Source organism: Leucoraja erinacea, chromosome 9 (assembly GCF_028641065.1).
Source record: "Leucoraja erinacea ecotype New England chromosome 9, Leri_hhj_1, whole genome shotgun sequence".
NCBI lineage: Eukaryota > Metazoa > Chordata > Chondrichthyes > Rajiformes > Rajidae > Leucoraja > Leucoraja erinaceus.
The window spans coordinates 37,066,618-37,086,766 of NC_073385.1; the positions used below are offsets into that span (position 1 = coordinate 37,066,618).

The 20,149-nt window shown below is 41.0% G+C and overlaps 1 protein-coding gene across 3 annotated transcripts in view; it reads left to right on the forward strand.

Annotated features, from left to right (window-relative positions):
* Positions 1-20,149, forward strand: part of mipol1 (mirror-image polydactyly 1) — a 169,127-nt gene that overhangs the window by 91,308 nt on the left and 57,670 nt on the right. For all 3 annotated transcript variants that reach the window (XM_055640540.1, XM_055640542.1, XM_055640541.1), the window contains one exon: positions 9,254-9,361. In XM_055640540.1, coding sequence (XP_055496515.1) covers positions 9,254-9,361 — 108 coding nt within the window. The remainder of the gene's footprint in view (positions 1-9,253; positions 9,362-20,149) is intronic.

A 20,149-nucleotide genomic window follows, 5' to 3' on the forward strand; every position in this document is an offset into this window, starting at 1 on the left:
TACTAGAAGAGCAAAGAAAATATGAGTGAGACGGAGTTTGAACAGTAAGTTATATTCACCCAGCATGTTCAGGTTTGTCATTTTCATATCTGAATGTCAGAAAAATTGCAGAAATGATCTGCATTGTAGTAATGTTATGATCAGGAAACTATCACATAGATTGGCCACAACTCTAACCACAGAACAGGGTACGGGACACTTTGCCAGTGGCTGCAAATTCCCTGATGGCCACAAACTTCTGTGCTAGGACTGGAAATACTTGCACCTCACTTTGGCAGAAAACTTTGTCAGAAAACAGAAATTGGAATGAACGTCGGACTTTGTTAGGAATCAGGATATCCATGGAGGCAACTGTAATTGACTACATATACATTGTGACGCAAATCCAGAGGTCTACATTATACAAAAGGGATTCCACTTCTTCAGATCAGCTGTCTACCATGTAGAGCAAAGCATGATTTTGTACCAGTGACCGTGACATCTTTCTTCTGTAGGAATAAGTTAATAATTCATGCTTGACCACGTGACAAAGAAATCTGTAAATCATAAAGCTTATGGACTGGGAACCAACCCACATTCATGAGGGAACATGTTTGTATTAAAAGCCAGATCCCGAAGGACAATATTGACAGCAAATCACTGGTCCCAAGACTGCTCTAGGAAAAACGGGTGAAACACCATAGGAATATCAACAATCTGCCAAAGTACATGCTTTTCACACCTCGCATGCACTTCAACACTTCAATCATTTTCAATTCCAAGGCACCTGTCACCCTATCTTTACCATGGACATCCAGTCCTTTTACACCTCATTCCCCATCAGGAAATAAATTCACTTGGACTATCTCTTGACACCTTTCGCCCCTTTTTTTAATCTCTCGGTCTCCATTATAATGGACAGACTACCAACTGATGTCTGCTATGAACCCACAGTTATCTTGACTGCACCTTATTCCACCCTGCAGCTTGAAGGGTGCTATTTTCTACTCTCAATTTTAGGTGACAAATTTGTCAAACACTTGCATTGTGTCTGCCAAAGCCTGCTGGGTCACCCATTTGCTAACCATTTTACCTACCCTCCCATTCCCAACCTGGCCTTTCTGTGAGGCCACACGCAAACTGGAGGAACAGCACCTTGTATTCCATTTGGGTAGTTTATAACCCAACAATATGAACATTGAATTGTGCAATTTGAAGTAACCCCCCTCTCTCACCCTCCTGCATGTGCTGAAAGGCACACCAGACTTATTGCAAAGTTGGTCCATGCTTTTGTAGAACTCGTTGGTTTCCTGGCAAATCTGTCAATCAGCTGCAGGTCTCACTCCATGTACCTTTTATTAAACTCTCTTTAACTGTTCTAATCTGAGGCCTCTGCAGTACCTTCCTTCGTACTCTTCACCAACTACTATCGGAGCATATTTCTGGAGGCCTTTCTGGTCTACCCCCTCCTGCAATCAGTCTGAAGAAGAGTCCCGACCAGAAATGGCATCTATCCATGTTCTCCAGGGATGTTGCCTAACCCACTGAGTTACTCCAACACTGTCATTTTTGCAAAGTTTTTTACGTAAACTTTATCATAATTACTCTATCACAATTTCAGGACTTTTTCAAATTGGATTTTGCCTAATCTTCTACCATTTGATTATAACTCATAATACTTTGATTATCACTCACCTTTTGCTCACTTGTTTTATTCAAGGATTAAACAGCTACATTATAAAACTTTCAAACATAATTGTAACCTTATTGAACTCTAGCTTTTGCTAATGAGTCACCTACAATCAACAAAGCACATTTCTTACTGGACTTCAGCCAACCAATACTGTTTGAGATTCTAGCTTGAGGGTGTAATACATTTCAATATTCTATACAGCCATTGTTTTTAAATGTACAAAAACATTTTGTATTGGCTTTAGGGGGTTATTAAGTCCTTGGGGTGGCCTGATACTATTTCAAAAACTTGCTTCTGTTCAGCAATGATTTTAAGTAAATTTAGTGTAGTACCATTGTTGATTTTTATTCTGAGACTTTTGTTGCTGTGTAGTCTTAGTGATGTGAAATATTAAAGGTCTAGTGTTCTAACTCGCACTTTTGTAAAATTAAGATTGTTAATATGAAAAGAGAAGAACATGACTTGAATCATGTTGAGACATGACTTAACTCATGCATTTACCTTTCTCCCAGCTCCCACAATGGCCATACCACTAAGAAAAAATGTTTTATTCGTGATGAGTTTAAGATGAAAGAAGTTATTTAACTTCAATATGTGGATTTTACATGTTGTTCGCAATTTAAGATTAAGCCTGTATCTTGAAAGTTCAAAGGAATATTTTATGCCAAGATCAAAGTGGTTCTTTCCATGATTGGGTGGTTACAATTCTGTAAATATTTTTTAGCACCTCTCTAGACCATTCTTACAATGTGCAGATCAGATCATGTGAATCTTGTTGCATTTCATTTTATGTGCATTGTAAACTGTTTTTATAGATCTAATCTTGTTCAGTTTCATTTTTTCACTGAGCTTCCATTGTGTAATTTATTACTCACGGGAGAGATAAATACATGTACACTTCAGAATGTTGCTGGTCAGTTTGCGATATCTTCAACAATGAAAAATGTGCTAATAAGGGCAATAGATCCATTGCTGTAACTCACCATGAAACTCTTGGTTTGAAAATCTGAAAATACTTTTTTTTTCATCTCTAAAAGACCAAACACTTTCTGAAATTATTAGAAATTATCATTGCCCAATGATGTTTCGTTTAAATTTTGTTGATTCATATTAACAATCTTTATTTTGCTTGTACAAAGTGCATGTTAGAATGATAGACAGTTAAAGTTATGCATAACTATTACTAAGGATTAAATTTCAGTTTAATTTGAAAATAATTATTTTGGTATCTTCACATTGGGGTAAAAGGCATTTCGTGACTAACTGGAAAATTAAATGTGGATGTGAAAATTGACTGGCATTAAATGCAATCTCTGAAGCATTTCCTGATTGAGTTGGTATAGCATGAAATTCCATGTAGTTTTACACAAGTGGCTTTCTAAAATGTTATAGATCAACCACCCTGAAAGGGTATTTGAATAAAATGTGCATAATGTAGCTCAATGTCATTATTTGTGTATGTGAAGCAGTTCATAAAGCAATTTTTAAAGATTTTATGGCACTACGTTTTGATGGCAATTTTCGAAGATGATTTGCGTTATGTTGCAAAAAATGTTCTTGGCTATTGATTTTTAATGAACTATATGCATTAAGTGTGATTTTCCTTGCCTCTTGTGACTGGAACGAGTAAAATTACCTAGTCCAATAGAGCTTTACTGCAAGCTAGCTGAAGACTAGGGCCTGCCATATTTATGTCTTAACTGAGCTTGTAACTGCTCCATCAAATTCAGCTGGTATTAGAGCAATTTTGAGGCTTTAAAAAAAAGTAAACCTAAATGTAAATTCATGTCAAAAATGTACTGCTGAACTCCTCTTGGCTTTGGATATGATGAACTTTATTTAAAAGGTATCAGCAAGATGTGGAGAATGGACATAATAATGTAATTCTTAGCAAAAATACTATATTATGCTCCACCAGCCATAGTTATGATAACAATAGATTTATGCACCAATTCTAAACATGTGGAAATTTTTTGGTTTATTGTTTGATGTCATGTACATCAATGATCTGGATGATGGTGTGGTAAATTGGATTAGTAAGTATGCAGATGATACTAAGATAGGTGGTGTTGTGGATAATTAAGTAGATTTTCAAAGTCTACAAAGAGATTTAGTCCATTTGGAAGAGTGGGCTGAAAGATGGCAGATGGAGTTTAATGCTAATAAGTGTGAGGTGCTACATCTTGGCAGGACAAATCAAAATAGGACGTACATGGTAAATGGTAGTGAATTGAGGAATGCAGTTGAACAGAGGGATCTAGGAATAACTGCACAGTTCCCTGAAGGTGGAATCTCATGTAGATAGGGTGGTAAATAAAGCTTTTGGTGTGCTGGCCTTTATAAATCAGAGCATTGAGTATAGAAGTTGGGATGTAATGTTAAAATTGTACATGGCATTGATGAGGCCAATTCTGGAGTATGGTGTACAATTTTGGTCGCCTAATTATAGGAAGGATGTCAACAAAATAGAGAGAGTACAGAGGAGATTTACTAGAATGTTGCCTGTGTTTCAGCAACTAAGTTACAGAGAAAGGTTGAACAAGTTAGGTCTTTATTCTTTGGAGCGCCGAAGGTTAAGGGGGGACTTGATAGAGGTCTTTAAAATGATGAGAGGGATAGACAGAGTTGACGTGGATAAGCGTTTTCCATTGAGAGTAGGGAAGATTCAAACAAGAGGACATGACTTGAGAATTAAGTAACAGAAGTTTAGGGGTAACATGAGGAGGAACTTCTTTACTCAGAGAGTGGTGGCTGTGTGGAATGAGCTTCCAGTGGAAGTGGTGGATGCAGGTTTGATTTTATCATTTAAAAATAAATTGGATAGGTATATGGACGGGAAAGGAATGGAGGGTTATGGTCTGAGTGCAGGTAGATGGGACTAGGGGAGAATACGTGTTCGGCACGGATTAGAAGGGCCGAGTTGGCCTGTTTCCGTGCTGTAATTGTTATATGGTTATATAGCAGTGTGCCACTTGTTGCATCCCCAGATAATTAATTTAACAAAGCTTTAGGACTCCTTTCAACCAGAAAGGATGCAACAGGATCAAAGTAACTTGCAAAAGTGGTTAAGCAAATGGCAGATGGAATGTAACTCTGATAAGCGTGAAATAAGTTAATGTTCATAAATCACAGGGGCAGAAGTAGACCATGCGGCCTGTCGAGTCCACATTGCCTATCAATCATGGCTGATCTATCTTTCCCTCTAAACCCCATTCTCCTGCCATCTCCCCATGACCCTTGACACCTTTATTAATCAAGTATCTGTCAATCTCCACTTTAAAAATACCCAATGATGGCACCACAGCCGTCTATAGCAATGAATTCCACAGATTCACCACCCTCTGGCTAAAAGAAATCCCTCCTCATTTCATTTCTTCTGAGGCTATGCCCTGTGGTTCTGGACTCTCCCACTAGTTTAAACTTTCTCTCCACTTCCACACTATCCAGGCCTTTCACTATTCGATGTTTCAATGAGGTCCCCCTCATCCTATTAAACTCCAGTGAGTACAGGTCCAGTGTCGTCAAACACTCATCATACATTAATTCGATCAGCCCCGGGATCATTCTCGTAAATCTCCTCTGAACCCTCTAATGCCACCACATCCTTCCTCAGATATGGGGCCCAAAATGGTTCACAATATTCTGCGGTCTGACAAGTGCTTTATAAAGCCTCAGCATTACAACCTTGTTTTTATATTCTGCTTCTCTCGAAATAAATGCTAACATTGCATTTGCCTTACTTACTACCGATTCACCTTGGTCAGTCTGATCACGTCTCATTGTTCCTGCTCCCTAAGTACTCCCCACTCATCAGACGGGTTAAACCAACTGTAAGGACAGCTAAAGTCTGGTCAGAGGAAGCGGACTTCACACTTCAGCAGTGTTTTGGAAACACTGACTGGAAGGCGTTTGCAGCCCAGGCCACCCTTGACTCTCACACGGACATTGATTCCTATACATCCTCTGTTCTGGACTTTATAAACTCCACCATCAATAGTGTCACCTCCCTCAAACAGGTGACCATATACCCGAATCAGAAGCCATGGATGAACAGCGAGGTCAGGCTACTGCTGAAAGCACGGGACACCGCTTTCAGGTCAGGCGATGCTCGAGCCTACAGTTCATCCAGGGCTAACCTGAAGAGGGGCATCAGGAAGGCCAAGCACTGCCATAAGCTCAGGATTGAGGAGCACTTCAACAACAACTCCGACCCCCGACGCATGTGGCAAGGCATCCAGGCCATCACGGACTACAGACCCTCCAACATCACCCCCACATCCAGCGACGCCTCCTTCCTTGAGGAGCTGAATCACTTCTATGGCCGCTTCGACAGGGACAATCTAGAGACAGCCATCAAGGCTGTGCTACCTGCCGATCACCAACCCCTCACACTCACCCCCTACGACGTGTACGTGGCACTGAGTAGGACTAATGCACGTAAGGCTGCTGGCCCTGACGGCATCCCCGGGCGCGTGCTCAGTGCCTGTGCTGCGCAGCTGACAGACGTCTGGACTGACATCTTCAACCTGTCACTTGCCCAAGCAGTTGTCCCCACTTGCCTTAAAGCCACCTCCATCGTGCCAGTGCAAAAACACTCCACTGCGGCAAGCCTCAACGACTTCCGCCCAGTTGCACTTACCCCCATCATCACCAAGTGCTTCGAGAGGCTGGTCCTGGCACACCTCAAAAGCTGCCTACCCCCCACACTGGATCCCTATCAGTTTGCCTACCGCAAGAACAGGAGTACGGAGGATGCCATCTCAACGGCACTTCACTCCGCCCTCTCCCACCTTGACAACAGAGACACTTATGTAAGAATGCTGTTCATCGATTACAGCTCAGCATTCAACACCATTATTCCATCAAAACTGATCACCAAACTCGGTAACCTGGGCATCGACCCCTCCCTCTGCAACTGGATACTGGACTTTCTAACCAACAGACCCCAGTCTGTGAGGTTAGACAAGCACACCTCTTCAACCCTCACCCTGAACACCGGCGTTCCTCAGGGCTGTGTGCTGAGCCCCTCCTCTACTCCCTCTTCACCTATGACTGCACACCTGTACATGGTACTAACACCATCATCAAGTATGCAGATGATACAACGGTGATTGGCCTCATCAGCAACAACGATGAGCTGGCCTACAGGGAGGAGGTCCAGCACTTAGCAGCATGGTGCGCTGACAACAACCTGGCCCTTAACTCCAAGAAGACCAAGGAGCTCATTGTAGACTTCAGGAAGTCCAGAGGCGGCACGCACACCCCCATCCACATTAACGGGACGGAGGTGGAACGTGTTTCTAGCTTCAGGTTCCTGGGAGTCAACATCTCCGATGACCTCTCTTGGACCCACAATACCTCTACTCTGATCAAGAAGGCTCATCAGCGTCTCTTCTTCCTGAGGAGACTGAAGAAGGTCCATCTGTCTCCTCAGATCCTGGTGAACTTCTACCGCTGCACCATCAAGAGCATCCTTACCAACTGCATCACAGTATGGTATGGCAACTGCTCTGTCTCCGACCGGAAGGCATTGCAGAGGGTGGTGAAAATTGCCCAACGCATCACCGGTTCCACGCTCCCCTCCATTGAGTCTGTCCAAAGCAAGCGCTGTCTGCGGAGGGCGCTCAGCATCGCCAAGGACTGCTCTCACCCCAACCATGGACTGTTTACCCTCCTACCATCCGGGAGGCGCTACAGGTCTCTCCGTTGCCGAACCAGCAGGTCGAGGAACAGCTTCTTTCCGGCCGCTGTCACTCTACTAAACAACGTACCTCGATGACTGCCAATCCCCCCCCCCCCCCCCCCCGGACACTTATTATTATTTATTTTTATTCAAATCGTTTGCTATGTCGCTCTTCAAGGGAGATGCTAAATGCATTTCGTTGTCTCTGTACTGTACACTGACAATGACAATTAAAATTGAATCTGAATCTGAATCTGAATCTGAATCTGAACTTGCAAATTAACCTTTTGGGAATCCTGCACCAGCACTCCCAAGTCCCTTTACCTCTGATTTATGAACCCCCTCCCCATTTAGAAAATTGTCTACATCTTTATTTCTCCTATCAAAATGCATTACTGCACATTTTATCACACTTATTCCATCTGCCGCTTCTTTGCCCACTATCCCAACCTGCCTAAGTCGTTCTGCAGAGTCCATGCTTTCTCTTCACTACCTGCTCTTCCACCTGTCTTCATATCATCTGCAAACTTGGCCATAAAGTCTTCAATTCCCTCAACTAAATCATTACTATACAACGTGAAGAGTAGCGGCCCCAACACTAACCCCTGCGGAACACCACTGGTCACTGGCAGCCGACTAGATAAACCTCCTTTTATTCCCACTCTTTGCCTTTTGCCATTCATCCAGCGTTCTATGCATGCTAGTAACTTTCCTCCAATACCATGCACTCTTATATTATTTAACAGCCTTATCAAGGCCTTCTGAAAATCCAGGTAAATAACATCCACTGACTCTCCTTTGCTATTAAGCTCAAAGTATTCCGACAGATTTGTCAGGCAAGAAGCCCCATTCTCAAAATCATGCTGAGTAAGTCCTATTTTTATCATATGCTTCTAAGTACTCTGAGACAGCAGGGAGATTAAATGACACGTGATGGTGCTGTTCTTGAATTAGAATTGTAATAGTATGTTTGGAGTAGGTGATTAAAGTGTGAAATACTACAGGACTGGGAGGAAAAATTAATTTTGGAAATCGGACATAAAAATTAGAATATACTGATTATATGAATGGTAAATTCAGTGATGAGTCCTGGCGATTGTAACATGCCCTATCCAAACACGACGTGTTATTCCTTGAGTTTACTTCAGACTTGAAAAGAAGAGTAGGAGACTCTTTTGATAGATGTCAAAGTGGGAGTGGGATGAAGAATTAAAGTATCAACCAATTACAAATGTGGTCACACTTCCAGACTGAACAAGGGTGTTCTGACACAGGGAGAACGTACAAACTCCATACCCGTAGTCAAGTTCGAACCCGGGTCTCTACGCTGTAAAGGCAGCAACTCTGCCACTGCGCCACCCTGCCGCCGTGCCACCCTGTCTTTAAATATGAGTTAAATGCCTATTAGAAAAACTATGTATGTCTAAAAACATGTTATTTTTATTCAAGTACATTTGTATTATTTTTCCTTGCAGGCAAAATGACTGCTGGTTAATCTGTGCAATTATAGCTTGAATGGGTTGCTTTAATATTGAGGTTGATGAAAGTATATGTTGAAGTGTACATGACATTTAAAGGATTGGTCTTGATTAATTTACTTGATCGCTAAATTTGTTCTGGGTGATACAAAAATACAGCATATTTTACAAGAAAGTAGGTCTTCAATAAAATACAGTCTATCTTTAAATTGAAAAATAAACATTTATGTGACAGCAGCTGAATAAGTTCATCTCTCCATCAAATGTTTATGTAATCCTGTAAATAGTTTCATAATAAGATTTTAAAATTGGATAATGTAGGATCTGGGGAACTATATACCTGTACTGCTATTGGATAATTTGATATTTTTAAATCACATTATGTTCCAGAAGCTAACATGATGCTTTATTTGTCCCCAGTGCAAACGAATGGAGGATGAGCTTCGTTTTTTGAAAGAGCAGAACCAGTCAATGGCTAATAACACAACACAGCTGACTGCTGAAAACAATCAAGAATCTGACTTGAAGGTAAATCTTTAGCACACTGAACAAAATTAGGCTTATAACCATGGGTGTCATCTCTGTCCTCCTGATATTTATTGTGTAAGTAACAGCACTAGTTATGGTGTTTGCTAACAATTCCTCTTTAAACATGGGTTGTGGTACTCTCTCTTGGAATTTTCAACGTGTATTTAAACTTTTTGAGTTGAATATTAAATTGAAAATAGATGAAATGGCACGGTTTCAGTATCTACATTAGATCACCTTGTTATCTTTGCTGGTTGCATATTTTTTGATTATTTAGAATTGAGATTATATTCATTTATTTTTCTCAAAATGTTTGAATTCAAGTTTGCAATTTAATATTGTTATTTTTATAGATCACATATGTTTTAAAAAACAGATACCTTTTCATTTTGAAATCTGTATTGATATACAGTAGGCTTGGTCATGAGGTAAATTATGTTCTGGAGCTTGCTATTCTAACAGCAAAATATACTTGGCTAATAAAGTACGATTATGATTATTATTATTATCTGGTTTTGCCTGGAACATACTGATTACCAAAGTATATCTGGTACTCAGTCACCGGAAACTGCATTGTTTTGTGCAAGAACAGCTACCTGGATTTAGTTTAGTTTAACTTAAAGATACAGTGTGGAAACAGGCCCTTCAGTCCACCGAGTCCGTGCCGATTAGCGATCACCCTGTGCACTAGCACTGTCCTGCACACTAGGGACAATTTACTAATTTTACTGAAGCCAATTCACCTACAAATCTGTACTTCTTTGGAGTGTGCGAGGAAATCAGAGCACCCGAAGAAAACCTAATTTCTTTTGAATTGGTGCCAGGATATAGCTATATTAGGGAAGATGAACAAAGGGTGGGAGATATATGGAACTAGATGCCTGAAGAGGAAATGGAGGCAGATCCTATAACAAAATTTAAAAGATATTGGACGAGTATGGAAGGAGATGTTTAGAGGGACATGGACAGGTGGAATTAGTGTAGATGGGGCAGCTTGGTTGGCATGTGCAAGTTTGGCCGAAGGGCATGTTTCAATGCTGTATTCAATTCAATTCAATTCAATTTTAATGTCATTGCACAGATACAAGTATGGGTACAACGAAATGCAGTTTAGCGTCAGTATAATGTAGCGGCTGTATAAATCTATAACTCTAATCCTATAATCTGCACCCACTTTAGATTCATATTTCCAGTTGCAACACTCCCAGCTACAGAAGAAATCTGGGCCTCAGGGACCAGAAGAGTGACCTATGTGTGGAGCAAAGAAATATGAGCGAGATCCCGAAAAAATAGTTATCATTGTTGTTTGTCTGGAAGGGCATAGGGGCTAGAAGGTAAAGGGAGGGGGTGTGCTGATGTTCTGGTGCATGGCTGTATCAGGAAGGATGAAGTGCAACAAAATTGGAGCACATATCAGACAGGGCCTTGAGTACAGTGTTGAGATGGCTTGTTGCAACTGGAATATTGTGCGCGATTCTGGTCGTCATGGTAGGAAAAATATGATTAAGCTGGAAAACATTCACAAAAATGTTCCTGGGATGGAAGCACTTGTGTTATAAAGAGAGACTGGAAAGTCTGAGACTGTTTTTCCTAGACTAAAGAAGGCAGAGGTTGACCTTAAAAGCTGTTTATAAAATCATGAGAGGCATAGAAATGGCGGATTGGCGCAAGGTAAGGGAATCTAAAACTATAGGGCACAAGCTTAAGACAAAAGGGAAAGAATTGAAGAGGGCCAGAGAAGTTGGTTTTTCACACTTGTCTATAGATATATGGAATGAATGCCAGCGGAAGTGTTAGAAGCAGGAACAATTGCAATGTTTCCAAAAAATTTGGAAAAGTTCATGGTTGGAAACTGTTTGGAGGCTATGGGCCAAACACAGGCAAAAAAAGACTATCTCAGGATGGGACCATAGTCATTATGGACAAGTTGAGCCGAAGGGCTTATTCTCATGCTGTTTAGCTCTGACTTTCTGAACAGAGGGTATGATGAATGATATAGGAATAGTGATTACAAAGCCAAGGCTTATGTAAAACCAGCACAGTGGCATATCTGGTAGAGCTACTGCCTACAGCGTCAGAGACCCAGATTCAATCCTGACCTCGGATGCTGTGTCCGTGTGGAGTTTGCACGTTCTCCCTGTAATCACATGGGTTTCCTCAGGGTGCTCCCGTTTCCTCCCTGATCCTAAAACACATGCGGATCTGTAGGTTAATTGGCCTCTGTGAAAAGAAAAAAGGCCATATATGTGTAGGGTGTGGATGAGAAAGTGGGATAACATAGACCTAGTGTAAACGGGTGAGCAATAGTTTGTATGGTATCAGTGGGCTGAAGGGCCTGTATCTATGATGTATCTCTAAAGTGAACTAAAAGATTAAGTATAACTGAAGCTACAGGTAAAATAAGTTTATACAAATGTTGAAATTACTAAGGAAGAGGAATCACTGGATACGGATGCTGGTTTGTGGGAGTCTGCAGGGAGGCGGGCACTGGAAGGGCACAATCGCTATTTTTACTGTCATGTAATTTAATTCGAAATAACTAAAATAATTGGTGGATGTAAACAAAAACTGCAGCAATGATATAAAATCTAGTGGAAATCTTTTGCAGAAGAACCGTGTCTTTGTAAGTATGTTGAATTCATCCATCAGAAAATGTCAATGCAGATAAGCGCGAGGTGTTGTATTTTGGGACGTTGAACCAGGTAAGGAGCTGGCGGGCTCAGTGAAAGGTTGGACTCTGGGCAGCGCTGTAGGAGGGATCTAGGAGTGCAGGTACATGATTGATTCAAGAGAGTTTATTGTCATGTGTCCCTGATAGGACAATGAAATTCTTGTTTTTCTTCAGCACAACAGAACATAGTAGGCATTGATTACAAAACAAATCAGTGTGTCCATATACCATTATATACGTATATACACACTTCAATAAATAAACTGATAAAGTGCAAATACCAGATAATGGGCTATTAATGTTCAGAGTTTTGGCCGAGCCAAGTTTAATAGCCTGATGGCTGTGGGGAAGTTGATATTCCTGAACCTGGTCGTTGCAGTCTTCAGGCTCCTGTACCTGCTACCTGAAGGTAGCAGGGATATGAGTGTGTGGCCAGGATGGTGTGGGTCCTTGATGATGCTGCCAGCCTTTTTGAGGCAGCGACTGCGATAGATCCCCTTGATTGAAGGGAGGTCATAGCCGATGATGGACTGGACAGTGTTTACTACTTTTTGTAGTCTTTTCCTCTCCAGGGCGCTCAAGTTGCCGAACCAAGCCACGATGCAACCGGTCAGCATGCTTTCTACTGGGCACCTGTAGAAGTTAGAGAGAGGCCTCCTTGACAAACCGACTATCCGTAATCTTCTCAGGAAGTAGAGGCGCTGATGTGCTTTCTTAATAATTGCATCAGTGTTCTCGGACCAGGAAAGTTCCTTGAAAGGGGTGACAGTTAGATAGGGTGGTGAAGAAGGTTTTTGGCACATTCGCCTTCATCGATCAGTTTATTGAGTATAGAAGTTGGGATGTTATGTTTTAGTTGTACAAGATGTTGATGAGGCCACATTTGGAGTATTATGTTCAACTATTGTCATCCTGCTATAGGAATGATGATTTTGTTTTCTTTTTAATGTTGCAACTTTTAAACAGTTATGAATGACCAAAGATTTTCCCCTGTGGGAACAATGGCATATTATGTGTGGATAGGTAAAATAGATAATAAAATCATGAAAATTCTGGAACATAGAACAGTACAGCACAAGACCAGGCGCTTCGGCACACAATGTCCGCGCCGAACATGATGCAAAGATTCACTACCTATCCATGTACGTATCCAAAAGCCTCTTAAGTGCCTCTATCGTTTCCTCCTCAACCACCAACCCTGGCAGTGCATTACAGGCACTCGACACTTTAGCTGGTAAGAGTGCAGAGAAGATTTACAAGGGTGTTGCCAGGAATTGAGGGCCTGAGCTATAGGAAGAAATTGGGCAGGCTCGGACCGCAGGAGGATGAAGGGTGATCTCGTAGAGGTGTAAAAGGTCATGAGCGGAATGGAAAGGGCAGATTGAGTATTTTACCCAGAATAGGGGAATCAAGAACCAGAGGGCATAGGATTGAATTGAGAGGGGAAAGATTTAATAGGGACCTAGGGGGCGACTTTTTCACATGGAGAGTATATGGGACGAGCTGCCAGAGGAGGTAGTTGACGCAGGATTTATAACAATATTGAAAAGACATTTGGACGTATACATGAAAAGGAAAGGGTTAGAGGGATATGGGCCAAGTGCGGGCAGTAGGACGAGTGGAGATGGGGTATGTTAGTTGGCATGGGCAAGTTGGTCTGGAGCGCCTGTTTCAATTCTGTATGACTTTATGACTCTAAGATCACAAATGCCAAGTACTTGGTTGTCTTCAGTCTTCTTTCAAAGCCTTTGTTTTGAAGCTATTCAGTCCTAAGGATTTGTCATATGGTTTCATCTTCTACTGTAAATATTAATGCAAAGTTGATATTAGGACTCAAAGGAAGGACAGACAGGAAGAGGTGAAGGAATATGGTGATGCTGATGGGCAAGTTTGTTTATTTCAATGCAAGGAGTACTATTGAGGAAGCAGATTAATTTACAGCCCAGATTAGTGCTTTGGATGATGATACACAAAAATGCTGGAGAAACTCAGCGGGTCCAGCAGCATCTATGGAGCGAAGGAAATAGGCAACGTTTCGGGCCGAAACCCTTCTTCGGACCTTCAATCTGAAGAAGGGTTTCGGCCCGAAACGTTGCCTATTTCCTTCGCTGCATAGATGCTGCTGCTGCACCTGCTGAGTTTCTCCAGCATTTTTGTGTACCTTCGATTTTCCAGCATCTGCAGTTCCTTCTTAAACACTTAGGATGATGATGTTGTGGTCATTGTGGAAACGTGTCTTTGAGACACGACTGGCAGCTTAAGTTCTGAGGTTTTGTTGTTTGAGACATGATCGAGAGGGAGGCAAAATAGGTGTTGCACTACTAATCAGGGAGACCCTGACGGCAGTGCAAAGAAAGGAGCGACCAGTCTAATAGGATTGGACTATATTTCCCCCCCCCCCCCCCCCCCCCCACCCCCCATAGCAAGCGGGAGATAGAGGAACAGATATGTAGACACATATCTGAAAGATGCCAAAGCAACAAGGTTGTCTCAGTGGGTACTTTATCTACCTCATTATTGACTGGGACTTAGTGCCAAAGGCATGGGGCAGGATTTGTGAGGTGCATTCAAGAAGTTTCTTGAAACAGTATATGGATAGTCCAGCTGAGAAGGAAACATACTTGTCCTTGGGTTGGGAAATGAGCCTAGTCAGGCGACAGGTATTTCAGTAGAAGAGCATTTTGGGGATAGTGATCACAACTCCTTAGGGTTTAATGTGTAGGAAGGAACTGCAGATGCTGGTTTAACCGAAGGTAGACACAAAATGCTGGAGGCAGCATCTCTGGAGAGAAGGAATGGTTTCGGGTCGAGACCCTTCTTCAGACTGAGAGTCAGGGGAAAGGGAAACGAGTTATATAGATGGTGATGTAGAGAGATATAGAACAAATGAATGCATATCTTTAAAGTAAAAAAGTAACAATGATAAAGTAACAGGCCATTGTTAGCTGTTTGCTAGGTGAGAACGAGAAGCTGGTGCGTCTTGGGTAGGGGAGGGATAGAGAGAGAGGGAATGCAGGGGTTACTTGAAGTTAGTGAAATCAATATTCATACCACTGGTTGCCCCATTCCAGGAAGGATGTAGAGGCTCTGGCAAGGGTGCAGAGGAGGTTCACCATAATGTGGCCTGGATTAGGGGGTATTAGTTACAGAGTAAGGCTGGACAACTTGAATTGTTTTCTCTTGAATGCCAGGGGTTGAGGGGAGACTTAATAGAAGTATATAACATTCTGAGAAGCATAAATATGGTAGACAGTCAGAACCTTTTTCCAAGGATGGAAAAATCTAATCCTAGAGGGCATAACTTTAAGGTGAGAGGGGGAAATTTTAAACAAAATATGTGGGACATTTCTTTTACACAGAGGGTGGTAACGCACTGCCAGGGTTCGTGATTGAGGCAGATACGATAGTGGTAAGAGCCTTTTGGATAGGCATATGGATAAGATGGGAATGGAGAGACATGGATTATGTGCCAATGGGTCTTGACATCATGTTCAGCATGGAGGCCAAGAGGCCAAGGGGCCTAGTCTTGTGCTATACTGTTCTATGTTAGAATTTTCATAATTTTATTTATAATATTGCTATCCTTCTTAATAAGAGTTGAATGTGAAATATTTTAGACTGGAATCATTAAATTGTTTCTCACACAGTGGGTTATGAGGCTGTAGAATTCAATTTCACAGTTCATGATATGTACAGACATCATCATTCCATATTTGTGAAATATATAAAAATAATTTTCATATCAATGAGCACAACGGAGAACCTTCATACCTTTTTTTTGTATAAGCCCTGTTGTAACATCAGAAAATGTGATAGGAAATTTGCACCCAAGGTCTAAAATCCCACAAAATCTTGTGCGGTGTGCTTTTAATATTATAGTTGTAGCAAATCATTAATGCACACATAACTTTAGTTAAGAGTCAAAAGTGTTTAATTGTCATATGGACCAACAACAGAACAATTAAATTGTTTTAATTGTCCTTAAGGAGAGGTTTGTGTCTCTCGAATGCATTCGGCCTATAATTTATGGGGAAATCATACATTATGTTTTAACGGTGGACAGAAAGGATAGACTGATGGGAAAGGGAGATAAATGGCTGGCGGGGTCAGGTGGATCCTGTTCTTGCCACCAAAGTGGATAACCTCACATTTATTCACATTATACTGCAAGCATGGCAGATGAAGTATAATGTGGATAAATGTGAGGTTATCCACTTTGGTGGCAAGAACAGGAAGGCAGATTATTTTCTGAATGGTGTCAGATTAGGAAAAGGGAAGGCGCAAAGAGAGCTGGGTGTGCTTGTACATCACACTGAAAGTAAGCATGCAGGTACAGCAGGCAGTGAGGAAAGCTAATGGCATGCTGACCTTCATTGCAAGGGGATTTGAGTTTAGGGGCAAGGAGGTCCTACTGCAGTTGTACAGGGCCCCGGTGAAACCGCATGTGGAGTATTGTGTGCAATATTGAGTATTGAGGGAGTGCAGCGTAAATTCACCAGGTTAATTCCCGAGATGGCAGGACTGACATATGATGAAAGAATGGATCGACTGGGCTTATATTCACTGGAATTTAGGATGAGAGAGGATCTTATAGAAACATTTTGGATTGGACAGGCTAGATGCAGGAAAAATGTTCCTGATGTCGGTGTAGTCCAGAACCAGGGGTCACAGTTTAAGAATGAGGGATAGACCATTTAGGACTTGGATGAGGAAACATTTCTTCACCCAGAGAGTTGTGAATCTGTAGAATTCTCTCCCACAGAAGGCAGTGGAAGCCAATTCACTGGATGTTTTCAAGAGAAAGTTAGATTTAGCTCTTAGGGCTAAAGGAATCAAGGGATATTGGGAAAAAGCAGGAATGGGGCACTGATTTTAGATGATCAGCCATGATCACATTGAATGGCGATGCTGGCTCGTTTCTATGTAGGTGCAACACCAGCACCTCACCTTACCTCAGAGGTTTCAAAGGTCTTTTATTGGCACATGTTCCAATTAGGGTACAGTGAGATGTGAAATACCATACGAAAAAAATACCAACGAGACACAAATACATAAAAGTTAACATAAACGTCCACCACAGCGAATTCCCCACATTCCTCACTGTGATGGAAGGCAAAAAAGGTCCAATTTTGTTCCTCTTTATTTCATCCGTGGTCAGGGCAGTCGAACCATCCGTCGGGGCCATCGAAGCTCCCGCAGCAGGCAGTCGAAGCTCCGGCGTCAAAGCGATCGAAACTCCCGCGTCGGGGCGGTCGAAACTCCCGCGGCTTGTAGTTCCCGATGTCGGTCCCTGACCAGAGACCGCGGGCTCCGTGATGTAAGTCTGCAAGCACCCACGGTTTGGAGCTCCGTGGTTGATCCCTGGCAAAGAGATCGCGGGCTCCCCGATGTTAAAGTCCTGTAGGCACCCACGGTGGAGCTCTCAAAAGTCGGTCTCCAGCAAAGGCCGCCAACTCTTCGATGTTAGGCCACAGTGCGGATAGGGATACGGTACGAAAAAAATTGCATCTCTGTCGAAGTAAGAGATTGGAAAAAGTTTTGCCCAATCCCCTCCTCCCAATCCCCACTTAAAACAAGCTGAAGAACACTAAAAACATACATTTAACACACACTATTTAAACACAAAGAAGGAAAGGATAGACAGACTGTTGGTGCGGCAGCCATTACTGGCGCCACCCGGTGGATCTGGAAAATAAAATAAGAGGAAATGCTTGGAGTTCATTATGAGACCAATCTGAAGAAGGGTCCCGACCTGAAACGTCACCCATTCCTTCTCTCCAGAGATGCTGCCTGTCCCGCTGAGTTACTCCAGCATTTAGTATCTACCTTCATTATAAGAGCATTTATGTAACAGCAATAATCAAATTGCATAGTTAAAACAAGGAGAAAACGAACACCAACAAGAGAATAAAACTTATTAATAACAAATAGTGCTCTGCTCATTGTAACGACATAAATCTCCATGTGGGCACACTCTTCGTTGGGAGATAATATGGTAAAATAAATTACTGTCTTTCTACAAAGTCGCAGTTAAATTAAGAAATATATCAATAATGGAAGAGGGAACAAGACATTTCAGATGCCATAGTTTGAGGCCAGTGCAGTTGTCCCTGACAGCAGCTCCAAATCTGCAGCACCTGTGTTTGCTCTCTGGCTTTTCTTCATTTCCCTGCAAGTAGCCAAAGAATGATACATGCTTACATGATAGTTACTGCTATACAAAACTAAAGGCTTTTAGTGGTGTTAATCATTAATGTTACTTTTCTTTGCGGCTGACTGTAGGCATTGAGAGTGTTTAATTTGTATTATCTTCCACATCACAAGAGGGTTTGGTCATAATCATTTACCTGGTGGATCATTTATTTTAAAAAAGGCAAGTCTTCTAATTTTAGTTCTCTTTATTAATATTTGACATTATTTTAATAGCCATATGTACCAACATTTTTTTAAATGATTTGTAAATTTAAATATAATAGTTTACAAAATTACTTAATTCTGTTTTTAGTTGAATGTAGTGAAGGAAATAAAGCTATATTGAATAGCATTAACCAAAATAAATGTCTTGCATTTCTACCCCTTTTATTTTATGACAGGTTGATAAAAATATCAAATGATTAAAGAATTTAAACCAGTACAGCGTTATTTTAATTGCATTTTCATTCATCCCTCATAGTTACTTTCACAAAGTAAGTACATGCAATACATTTTTTTTCTGAAAGTCCTTGACATATTCATGCTGTGCTGAGGATATTTATAAAGAATATCAGATATTAAAAACTTTTAATTGGCACTAATTTAAAGACATTTTTTTTAAAAAGTAAGCCAAACTGGTTTCTGGAATGTAAGGTTTCCATTTAAAAATGACAGGGGAGCTAAAACCTAAGCAGTGTGACCATCTTCAGCTCTTTTAAAAGTAAATCTCAGTTCACCAACGTTCACAAACGCAATGACAAAATAAATGTAGCAATTTATGGGCAGTGTAATATAACGCACCTACACTGAGGTTGGGTGAAAATATGGTAAGCTATTTAATCTTGCATAAAGCAATGGAAGACAATAATCATGGTTAACAGTGAAGCTATTCTTTCTTATTTTCATGCTTTTAAGAACGTAAGCTTTCTCCACATTTGCTCAGGGAACAACATTTTATCAGTTAGAAGCAATCATAAAGCTTGAAATTATATAAATGCAATTAATTTGTATACAATAAATCAGAGGTATTTGCATGCATTTGAAATTGTCAGTTCAGTTTGTATGCTGATTAATTTGCATAATCTGCTTTAAGAAGGGTTTCAGTCAAATGCTCCTCTTAATTATACTTCAGCTTACCTCCTATTCCCTTTGCTTAATCATTAACAAACTAACATATCCTGTTTCTCTAGTAACTTTGTGTTGCTTGTGGTAGTTGCCAGGTGATATATTACTCGTGCAGGTTTATATGGAGCAATCCCTATTTTATGACAGCAAAAAAATCTATTATCGTTCTGTCATCTGTGTGACATTTCACTGGCTCTTTACTCTTTAATCCTATTATATTAAAATGTAAAGCGATCACGCTCAAATCATTGTCTGCATTACAATGTTACCCTTTCTAGTTATTTTAAATTACATCATTGCTCTCTTCGCCTGGTGCCATTTGCACAGAAAAGCATTTTTTTACTGTTAGATTTTTTTGTAAATATCAAAACATTTTTATGTTTGCATTTCATTGCCTTATACCTTCGTAGAACAGTTTCATCTGTCTTGTTTTTACACTGACCATTAGAAACAGATTTCTATTTGGAGGGTTATTCGTACTTGAGGGTATTGGTTGCATAAATGCAGAGCACTACTCCCTTGTGTTGACTCACACGATTTAAAGGCAGTGCTGAACATTAAATTACAGAGCCAATTGGTAGCCTTCAGTCTATCATTTGTTGAAGGGTGTTCAGAGCGGCAGTGAAGTTAAACCAGAAAGTATCTTTCAGAATTCTACATTTAAGAACAACCATATTGCCTCAATTAATGAACTTTTACATTAGTACCTATATGGGTTTGGGGAAAAAAGTCGTGGTGGACTTGAAAAGGAGCTCAATTTCTGGAGTTTCACCCAAAGAATGTAGGCGTGTGTAATTTTG